General features: G+C 37.2%; 1 protein-coding gene across 1 annotated transcript in view; it reads left to right on the forward strand.

The window, feature by feature from the left end:
- LOC106884391 (putative N-acetylgalactosaminyltransferase 9) overlaps positions 1-12,500 on the forward strand; it is a 114,824-nt gene that overhangs the window by 12,783 nt on the left and 89,541 nt on the right. Inside the window, exon 3 of the mRNA XM_089357362.1 lies at positions 4,636-4,813. Coding sequence (XP_089213488.1) covers positions 4,636-4,813 — 178 coding nt within the window. The remainder of the gene's footprint in view (positions 1-4,635; positions 4,814-12,500) is intronic.

Raw genomic sequence — 12,500 nt, forward strand, 5'->3', positions numbered from 1 at the left:
GTGATTGAAGTGTTACTGAAAATCAGCTGGAAAATGCTTTCTGTGAACTATAGAATTGGTTTGCAAGATTTTTTATGTGATTTCGTGTGTTGAAGCATATTCTGTTGTGTCTGGGGAGAGTCATTTTCTTATCGTGCCTTAAAATTTAACACGCTCACCGTTAAAATTTCCACTTATTATTTTTATTTTCCTAAAAATTTCCTTGCGTCTTGCAACCTTTTCAATACTCTTGACTCTGCTAAGACTAAGCTCAGACTAAGCTACGACAGTAACTATTTAGATGACCATGACCTCAGTAGATTCTTCCCCACCAGGCCACAGAGGGGAAGACCACCCACCATCACTTCAGCAGTGAAAAAAAGCACCACTGAACGCTGGAGTGGCTGGACTGCACCCACCCAAAACCCTGAGAACAACAATCAGGTAAAGGAAATGATTGCTCACGCAATAGGGGCCAATATAAAAACCACCTTGAAGAACCACATAGTAAAGTTTAACAAGAAACTATACATGCAGAATTTGTGACAAAGCCAACAAGGCGAACACGTGGTATAAAGCCGACATATCAAGGAGTGATGTTTGTAGAGGCCACAGCCCATGGAGAACTAGCGCGTAGATTTAGAAAAGCTCTGAAGGAGTCCAAACTCAACATTAAGATTGTTGAAAAGCCAGGGAACTCCATCAGGTCACAACTATGTAGGACGTACCCCTTTGAGAATACTATATGTACCAATGATAACTGCATGGTATGTAGGATTAGCCCTGGCATTAACTGCAGAAATAGAAATGTAGTTTACAGCATAAAATGCATGGAAGGTGCTTGTAAAGACCTGAATATGACATATATAGGTGAAACATCTAGGAGCATTGCGGAACGGCTAAACGAACATATGAGACAATATGACGACAAAAACAGTCCTCCATACTCTACCAACATGCCAAAGACCAGCATGGAGGCAACTTTGGTCAACTTGACATCCGCATCTTATCCAAGCACCCAAAAGACCCAACTCTAAGACAAATACGGGAGTACGTCCTTATAAATGAAACTTCCCCAATACTAAATAGGAAATATACGTAGATATTATACCCCCATACCCACATTTTACACAGGTAAAGTAGAACAGTTGATGGGCTTTTATGCAGATAGATGTATGTATGTCTGTGAGTGTGGGTGTGTGTGTGTGTGCATGCACATGTATGTATGGATAGGTACATAGGGTATATGAACAGACAACCACATAGGCAAATAGAGACTGAAACACATGACCACATATACACACACATTTGTCCACACATATGAAGATGTGCACCCATACATGCAAACATGGTGCATAGCAGCAAAGCGCACACACACACACACACACTCAAACATGCACACACAAGGAGACAGAGGTACATACATACATACATATACACACACGCACACACATACATTAAAAAAAAACACACACACACACAAATGCAGAATACATACATACATATATGCATATATACATACACACACATACATATATACATATGCACACACACACAGACATACATACACACACATACATGGATACATACACACACAAACACTGAGACACGCATGCGCAAAAAGAAAAAAAAATTAAAAAAAGAAAAGCAAAAACAGAACGCAACGTGAATAACGGACAGAGTCAAGACTATTGAAAAGGTTGCAAGATGCAACAAAAATTTTAGGAAAATAAAAATAATAAGTGGAAATTTTAACGGTAAGTGTGTTAAATTTTAAGGCACGATAAGAAAATGACTCTCCCCAGACACAACAGTATATATATATATATATATATATATATATATATATATATATACAACTGACTTCTTTTAGTTTCTGTGTACCAAATCCACTCACAAGGCTTTGGTCAGCCCAAGGCTATAGTAGAAGACTCCTGCCCAAGGTGCTATGCAATGCGACTGAACCTGGAACCATGTGTTTGGGAAGCAAGCTTCTTACCACACAGTCATGCCTGCGCCTTTATTCTTGTTTACATAATTTTCTCTTGTGTATATGTGTAAGATGTTTTGAATGGGTTTATTTGTAAAAGTTATTCAGGATGTGTCCTATTGGCTCAGTGGTTCTCAAACAGGATCCATATAAGATTTTGTGGGGTCCATGCAACAAAATAGTAAATTAGGGATTCAAAATAGTATTTTAACGGTCCCTAAAAAAATTTTGCTTTAGATGTACATATAAGAATTGGATGAGATATGACGGCTCAGCCATCTCTCTCCAGTTCTTATATTAATCATTAAAATCCAGAAATACAACAACACAAGGGATAACGGTAACAACAGATCAATAATTTATTCTAGGTTGGTGTAGAGCCGTTTCGTTCCTGGGTGAACAGGCATGCGGCTAAAATACCAAGGAAGCTTTGACCACATGTCGGTATCGAGTCGAGAGAGCACTGGAAGATACGTGTTGTCACGACCGCTGCTAGATAGAGAAGAGGACGAACACTATTGCTCTCTCTCCACCTGTTGCATTGCGCATGCGTGCCCGGGTACTTCCGCTGACGGCAAGTCCCTTGCACATGCGCAATGGCACTTCCCAAGATGGCGGCCAATGGCGGCCACACGCGCCACTACATACATATTGGTATGTATTGCAAGAAACAGCTAGGTTTCTTTCTCTAACATTTTACCTAGTTCAACCTACACAAGTTGATGTGTGGAAAAAAATGGGAATTTGAAAGTAGTTTCTGTAAAATTAGTTTTAAAACATAGAATAGCTGTGGGTGCCCACCAGAATAAAATAGTAAACAAAAGGGTCCATAGATGAAAAATGGTTGGGAACCCTTGTATTGGCTGTATTTAATGAATGGTGCTCTTCATGGTTGAGTGATTTGGTGGAAGAATTTCTTATGAGAACATCCCTACTTTTATGGAGTTATTTGGACAAATAATTTTGTTAATTTGTATTTTCTTAGGATTTGATATTTCTTCAAAGAAATATGTCTATGTATAGGTGGATGAGTGGCTAAGGGACAAAAATAAAATGTGCCAGGTGGTGGTTGTGAGTTTCTTCTCCAGTTAATATCTTCCCAGTTATTATCTTGTGTGAATATTTTTAATGTGTAGTGTTTATTGTGGCTGAGTATGAATATATATGTTTGTATTGGGTCATCCCATAAATAATGTATTTTTTTCAGTTGCATGAACTAAAAGTTGGAGGGGGACAGGATAAACTACCAGCATCAACTTGCTATAAAAATAGGTAGTAATTTTACTTTGTCCTTATTCTTAATGCAAATTTGGATGAGTGCAGTTTGATTTTAACAGTTATTTTTTGAAAGCTATAATGAATGTGACAAAGGAACATATTCGGCACATTTTGTTTTATGGGTTCAATAAAGGCAACAGCACAACAGAAAGTGTGAGAAATATTAATGTAGTAAACATGGGGCGGACAATAAATGTAAGCCAGTGTCAATGGTGGTTCCAGAAATTCTGAGCCAGAAACTACAGCCTAGAAGACAAGCCTCATCCTAGAAGATCTGTAGAGCTCGCAAGGAATCTTGCAAACCCTGGTGGAACAAAATTCCATCGTAAATGTTGAGGAACTAGCAGAGAAGCTTGGATTTGTGCTAGAAGAAAAACATATGTCTTTGGTTTCAAGATGAAAGGTGTTCTTCCATCAGGATAATAACCAAAATTCTTTCTGTACTAACTGTTGCCTAACTTCAGGCTCCTCCTGAGTGGTACATTGTACTCACTCCATATAGCAGCTTTTTGCCTCTTCTTTCTTTACCTGGTTGACTTCTGCAGTCTTCTCCTAGTTCATAGCATAGTATGATTGAAATTAATTGTTTCAAGGCCTTCTCTGTTGGTTTGTGTGTGGCTCACTATATCCCTATTCAATAATGTAAAACCAGCCAGATGCTGGGTATCCATTTTTCTGGCTGCAGACCAGAAGATTGGTATGTTTGTCTAAATCAAACAAAGGAAAATGTACAATTATAAATTCAGCTTTTTTTCCCTGAAATTATTATTTACCACAAAGCTTGCTCATTATTTACCTTAAGTGCATCAGGATGAACCAGAGGAAGAAGTTACACTTTACTGTTATGGCAACTGTTTAAAGGCTTAATTCTGAATCTCAAAATGTTTCAGTGAAAACAGGATCTGTCTATTTCTCTGTTATAAGGTTCAGTTGTTTACTTTTAATGACATGTTATAGGAGTACCACATTGTCTCTGACATTTTTGGAAATTTCTTATATTAAGAATTGTTTTCCATTTATGTTTTTCTCATTGTACTCAATTTCTTTCTTGAAGTTCTTCCTGATATTCTACTCTTGTCATTCATATTTTTTCATTGTACTACTTTTTTCTCTCAATGTTTTCACTAATGATCATTGTTCACCATCCATATTTCCTTTTCTACACCACATGTTTTGTGTTGAATCATGTTATCTCTACTTACCCATTGGTCTCAACTTCAACTTTTTTTTTATTTCCTGCCTTTGTTCTTCTCTCATCTGTTACCTGTATTATTTCATTCCTTCTTTTGTTGCTTCATGTCTTCAATTTCATTTCATAGTAAAGCTGCTTTAATTATTTATATTTTTATAGATTTTAACAGATAGTGTATACTCTTATAACATTTCAGAAGAACTTGGCAGCAAATTGAAACAATACATTTATGATACTTGGCCTGATAACATTGTTAGAATTGTACGTACCAATGAACGCTCGGGTTTAATTCGAGCTAGAATTGCAGGAGCTAAAGCTGCAGTTGGTGATGTTCTTATTTTTCTTGATGCACATTGTGAAGCCAGCCCTGGTTGGTAGGTACAAATTGTTTTATCTATAATTGAATATCAATATTTTTGGTTTTAAATATTGTCTCCTCTCAATTCAAACAGTACATTTTGTATGTTCTTTTCTTTTCATAAAAGTTATTTTGCATTGATGATGCAATTGCTCAATAAAGAAACTATAAAAATTATTAAGCAAGTAATGTGTGGGTAAGCATTAATTGGATGAGATATAAGAAAAAAATGTAAAATTAGATATGTGTGCTGATGTGTTGTGGATTAAGTTGAGAGTAATGTTTCCAAGATGTCTAACATCTTGACATCTGCTGATACAAAATGCTTATGTTTGTTTGTTCTGATATGTGGTACACACCCATAGGTAATCCCCAACAACCCTACCTGTCTCCATTTTAAATTTTCATCTTTAACTAACTCCCCCATCTTACTTTAAGGATCACAATCATTTAATAATACATATATGAACATACAAGCGGGTACATGTGGGTGTGTGTATAAAAATGTGTATGTGTATATACACATATATGTGTGTGTATGTGTATATACACATGTGTGTGTGTGCGCGTGTATTTATATATACAAATATATATGAATGAGTCTGTATATGTGTATATATGTATACATAAGTACCTATATGCGCGCATGTGTTTGACTGTAAATGTTAATGCAGCTCTGTCATATCACCCCTACTCACATATCTCACATTCTTTTACTCCTTAGCTTCTCATCTCTTCCTCTCCCATCCTCCCATCACATTATCTTGACCACTTACTAACACTCCCTCTCTCACTTCCTTCACCATTTCTTCATTTTTTCACTCTTTGTTTTTGTCTATCTCTCCCTTTTTTCCTTTCGATTTTTTTTCTCTCTTTCTTCCTCTCATTTTCTCTTCCTGTTTTAGATTTGACCTTTCTCCTCTTTCTGATCATACACATCTCTTCTCCCTCCATCTATCCATAAATACTACCAATACATTCTCAAATTTTCATTCACACCACAAAACCCTTTTGAACAAGCAACACTGATTCCATGGCTCCATGTTTTGAAATGACTAAATATGAACTGCTATTGGAACTTACACACTATGTACAGGAAACTTTTTTACCACTTCTATACACCATTTCCCTTGAATAATGGAACTGCAACTACAATATCTTTATATATCTTATTAGGACTAATTCATTATAAATGTCCTGAAAACTCCTCTCAACCTTGTATTTGTTATTTCATTCGGTCTAATATATATAACTACATATATGTACAATGAGAGGAAAGCAGAGAATGCTTCATCATGGATAAGTAGTGGTGGTGGTGGTGGTGGGGTAAGAGAAACAGCAAAGAATGAATTCTCGGAAACAATTTAAGCAAGATAGTTATGATAGGAGTGGTTACAGCTGTAGCTAGAAATAGACAGAATCATTGAGTGAAGAGACAACAGGCTTGGAAGGACTGGAAGAATTGGGGTAGCATGGAAATATACCAAATAGCTAGAAGAGAAGCTAGGTGAAGGCCTATCTCCAAGGGGAGAAGCAGAAAGGAAGTGATATACTAATGTCATACAGTGTGAGTATCACAGGTGTGAGGTGTTTTGGATTGCAAGACAGAGTATCAGAGAAAATCATAATGTTGTGAGAGAGAAGTGTGTGTGGGCACATAATGGTACACTTGTAATTATTGATTCTACAAAGAAAACTACATGGAAGTGCTATTATGAAAGGCTACTAAATATAACACTGAATGGGAGATAGTTTCCTAATATGAATCCAACAGATGGATCATCTATCCTTGTTGACAGCAGTATGATAGAGAAGACAAGTAAGGATATGAAGGCAGGAATTACTGCTGAGATGCTTAAGATATCTGGTGAAGTTGAATATAGCCTACAGAAAGGTATTATGCCCAATGACTGATGTAGCAACATTATAGTCAATTGTTACACGGGTAAAGGAGATGCTTTAAAAGTAATTAAAAAAGTATCAAATTGCTGGATTCAGGTCATAAAAGTTACAGAAAGGGTCACAGCTCAGCTAATTAGGGAGAGAGTTAGCCTAGATGAGATGCAGTTTTTTTTTTTTTTTTACTAGGGCAAAACACTACTGGTGCTCTCTAGTAAGACAACTGCAAGAGAAGTATTAAGTCAAAAATGGAGTGCTGTACATGATATTTTCCAACATGGAGAAAGCCTTTGACAGGGTTTCCTGCTCCCTTAACTAGTGGTTGCTGTGGAAGCTAAGAATAGATGAATGGCTGGTGAGAGCCATCCAAGCCATGTCTGGGAGTGCTGCCAATAAGGTGGGAGTTGGCATTCAGTATAGCCACAAATTTAGTGTACAGGTAGGATTTCACCAGGACTTGGTTCTCAGTTTCTTCCTGTTTATCATAGTCCTTTAGGCCATGACAGAGGAGTTTAACACTGATTATTTGTTGGAGCTCCTATATGCTGATGACCTTGTTCTTATAGTTGAATCTGTAGAAGAGTTAGAAAGGAAATTCTGGGTGTGGAAACAAAACTTGGAATCAAAGGGTCTTAAAGTTGACTTAGTAAAGATCAAAGTTCTAGTTAGTAGGAAAACAGGCAGGACACTGATCCCTTCAAGAAAATGGCTGTTTTATATGTAGAAAAAGTATTGGTAGAAATTCCATACAGTGTATCCAGTACAAACTGTGGACACCTAAGAGGCATAGTGGAATCATAGGAAGGTTAACAGAGAAAGTGGGTTTTGCATGTGGCTGATGCACAGAAGCATTGCAGAAGAATGCATAGAAAATAATATTGGCATAATGACTCTCCCTATTAAACAAACAATTATTTGGTTTGTTGGATATTTAACCAATTGACTAATAATAAAGGAGTGGAATTGAACCAGTCCATGTGTTAATAATATTGGCTTAATAACTCTCCCTAGACACAGAAAGTAGATTTCCTTAAATGCCCAGGAGGATCCTTAGAAGAAGTAGTACTTTTTGTTACCTAGGTGACCTTACTATTAGTAGAGGAAAGCATAGTTGCTAGAATAAGAATTTGCTGAAGAAAATTCAGAGAGCTATTACTTTTGTTGGTAATAACCAGTCTCTCTCAGAGTGAAAGGCAGATTGTATGTGAATAGCAATGCTACACAATAGTGAAATGTGGGCTTATTGCAGGGGACATGCAAAGACGAGAAAGAAATGAAGCTAGCATGTTCCACAGGTTGTGAAACATCAGTGTACATGTACAACAAAGTACAAATGTGTTGAGGGAAAATTTGGGTATAACAGGCATCAGATTTTGTGTGCAAGGGAGAAGACTGAGGTGTGGTCACGTAATGCATATGATGAGAATACTGCATAAAGAATTGCCGAAATGCTAATTGTGGATGGAATCTGTGGAAGAGGGAGAACCAGGAAAAAGTGGTATGAAGTAGTAAATAATGATGATTGGCAATTTGCTGTGTTTGAGAAGACCTGTACTTCACAGCAAAAATGAGTTCCTAAAAGATTTCATTTATGTCAACACCCCTGCACCCAGTCTGCCCCAGATGTGTCTTTTCCCCACAACTCATCTTCCAAGCAGACACTGCTCTGTCAATCTTCTGACTATGGCTTTATTCACTTAGCTACTGTTCATATTTATGTACATATTTCATATGTACATGTTTCATATGTACATATTTATGTACATATTTCATCCCCAACCTATTTGTGCTACTCATTCTCCCTGGAACCACTGTTTCCACTGCTATATACCTCTGACTCTGTTCTTGAAACAGTGCATCTCTATTATACTATCCATGATGTTAGGGTAACACTGACGATTTTCTCATATCATAACTTAATAGAGCTAACAATGTATCACCTGCGGGGGACTACAGATGTGTAGGCTACTGGAAGTACCCAGCTTCTCTCCAGCCTGAACTTTCACAGGGCTGATTGGAAGAGTGTTGGGAAAGACGTCATGGAACAAAACTGGTCTGCCAATCTCTCTACACAAGATATTGACATAAAGCTACAGCACTTTATGACAACCATACATGACATTGCAGTAAGTTTGCTTCAGAGAGAATGCCAAACCAGCAAAGAGATGTCATGCCCAGGGATAGGAGGATTCTAATGAGGCAGTGAGCAAAAATCTGAAATCATCTGAATGGGTCACTAAAGGATAACAAGCGATCCTATCGCAGGTAAATAATATTGCTTGAGATCAAAAATGAATTCAAAGACTCCCAGGAAAAGAAGTCAGAGGAGGAGGCCAGGGCTGTCAAAAATGTTGGGACAAACCCTAAAGCCTTCTACAGATGTGCAGTAAAGTCTTTTCCAGTGTGGTGTGGGACAGGGCCACTTTTTGGGGAGGGTGGCTTGCCGACTGCGAACTCCCAGGAGATCAGTAAAATGCTAAATGTGCAATACAAGAGTGTTTTCACCACTCCATTGGGGAACCTGTCTAATGTGTTCTTTGGCACCACAACTTTACACAAAGAAATGGCAATTATTGATAGCATCAAAGTAGAGGAAACTGATGTAATATGGGCCACAGGCTCTGATGAATTCCCAGCAACCTTCCTAAAGAAATGTAATGGGCTCTAACAAGACTACTTCAGATTCTCTTTCAGAGCTTTGTCAGAACTGGGAGACTTCCCCAAAAGGCCTAATATGTCCTATCCATAAGGGTGGTAGCAGAACAGATGCTAAAAATTATAGACCAGTCTCTCTAACCACCCATGCCAGCAAAGTCATGGAAAGTATTGTCAGGATGAAACTAATTGCATTCCTTGAAGATAATGACTTGCTTCCTGATACCCAGCATGGCTTCTGCTCGGGAAGAAGCTGCCTTACACAGCTTTTGCAACACTATGAATGGTTATTGAAACAATTAATGAATCATTTAAGCACGGATGTGATATATTTCAACTTTGGAAAGGCCTTTGATAAGGTTGATCATGGGATGGTATGTCACAAGCTACAAACACTCAGCATAGTTGGGATTGAGAGCTATGCCAGACTCAAAATTGGATGTCACTGCACTGTTCCAAAGGTCTCAGCTGTCTCATTTAGAATGAGGACTATGTACTGCAATAGCTTGAGATTCAAGGGCCCACAGCTATTTAACACCTGCCAAAACATTTGAGAGATCTTCATGGAATGGGGATGAATGTTTTCAAGAAACTACTCCTAATGTCTTCTTTCCACCCTGAGGAAAAGAGATACATATGATAATATTTATGACCATACCTAGCCATGAGCTATCAACTCACTCTTGTCCTTTCTTCAAAACAGACACAGTCTTCTAGTCCTAGATTTAGTAGTTGATAAAGAGATAAATGAATTAGAAATAAATTACAATCCCTTACAACACTATGACATCAATAGGGTTCATGCAATTCTTGGAAGTGTAGTCTATTCTTAGCTACAATAGTGATAACATGAATTTTTTCCATCGTCTTGCTCTGTTAAAATATTTGAGAAAAATTATATTAATGTGGCCTACTGGTTATAACTCAATTTATTTATTTGTGCAGATGAAGATGGCACTGCATTTAAATTTATTTGGGCGCCCAAATAGATCAGACCTTTGCAAATTAGGTAAACTAATACTAGATAAGTACATCCGTACGCTAAAAAGTAGACTCTCCCTCGAATTATGGTCTAACACATACAAAGCCCTAAACTGGTTCTCCAATATACCGAACACCAATAACTACAAATTCATACAGATAGACATAGTAGACTACTACTCCTCAATTAACCCCACGATCCTGAATAGTGCCCTAATATTCGCCAAAAACCACTCACAGCTAACTAGGAAAGAAATTAATGTAATACTTGAAGCTAGGAAATCTATTATAAGTTTTGATAATAAGCTCTGGGTCCGTAAAGACTCCCCAAACTCCTTCGATATCACCATGGGAGCCCTGGATTCAGCTCAGATAACAGACTTAGTGGGAATATATTCGCTCTCCTACATACAGGAAGAATTCACAGACCTTGAAGGTGGATTATACAGGGACGACACGCTATTCGTAGTTAAAAATCCCTCGAATAGGAAACTAGAACTCATTAAGAAAAACTTACATAAATTCTTCAAAAGATTTGGACTAGCCATTTCTATAGAAAATGAACACACCTCCATAAACTACTTAGATGCCAATTGCAACCTAGCCACAGGACTCCATGAACCATACATAAAGCCACACACTAACCTAAAATACATAAACGCATCCAGTAACCATCCACTATTCCTTAAGAGAGGCTTAGCACATAGTATAAGCAATAGGATATCACGCCTCTCCTCTAACCAAGATATTTTTAATAAGCATAAGGAAACCTACAGCATCGCACTACATAGAGCAGGATTTAACCATAAAATTAAGTTCATAGAACCCAATAACCATAAAAAAGACCCAACTATAGGGAATCTAAATGCTAGAAACACATACACAATTAATACACCAAACACTGCTGCAAACCACACTAACGATACGAATGACACAGATAAACATAACACATGTAACAGAAATACAAAAGGTCCCAAAGCCAAACCACATAACACCAAAAATACCAACAACAGTGTAAACACCAATACCAACAATATTAATAGGACGAATAAGGCTAATAACAAGACGAAGCAGAAATACAACAGCAACCTGAACAAAGCCAATATTAAGCAATACAAAGATAAGTTTAGTATGAATAACAGCGAGATCCAGCAGACTAAAAGAAACCATATATCGGGCCCACAAATACCTAACAATACTAACACAGAAAAAACTGATAAGACACATATCAAAAATAAACCTAACTATAGAAATAAATTAGATAACTGTAAAGAAAATTTCACTAGCCTTCCCAGTTATGATGGCAGGTTTTATACCAAATATGGCCGTAATAGCAATAAGAACAATAAGGATACGATCTGGCTAATCATTCCCTACAACATGAATCTCAAATCTAACATAGTCCGCTCACTAATGAACATAATAGATAAACACCTCAATGTAAACAATAAATACACAGGAATATTTAAGAACAAAATAAGAATAGGCCACAGCCTGACATGCAACTTAGCTACCATAATAGCATCTATTAATAATAATAAATTAGACGCATTCTATACAGCTAGAAACACCACGAACAACCAAACCAACAACCCCCCAACTAATAGAACTAACTCCAACCCTAATCCAACACCCCTTACTAGGAGGGACGCACACCAAAAAAGCAATAGGGCCATACAACAACACACAGACATAGACACCCCTTACAACCTATGTGGCTGTAGAGATAGGAATAAATGTAATTTCTCCAATAGATGTAAGACTGAAAATATAGTTTACCAATGCGACGTACAAACAAACAGCCATACTAGATCTCACATTGGAGAGACGAAAAACCAAATACGGCTTAGATATAATGAGCACCTATCTAGCTTTAGAAATAGAAATAAGGCAAATTAAACAGGACTTAGTAGGTATATATTGGAACTAAACGACAATAAGATAGAATATAAACTAAAGTGGCACATACTAAAAGTAGCTAATTCCTATAACCCAACTAACAGACGCTGTGAACTCTGTTTAACTGAACGCCTCGAGATCCTAACGGCTAGGAATGACCTATTAAACAGGAGATATGAATCTAGCCTAATCTGTCTTCACGCTAGTAAATACTCATTCTCTAAGTATAATTAAATATATAATACATTCCACTTCTTAAGTATAATTAA

Source organism: Octopus bimaculoides, chromosome 9, assembly GCF_046866305.1.
Source record: "Octopus bimaculoides isolate indiv1 chromosome 9, ASM4686630v1, whole genome shotgun sequence".
NCBI lineage: Eukaryota > Metazoa > Mollusca > Cephalopoda > Octopoda > Octopodidae > Octopus > Octopus bimaculoides.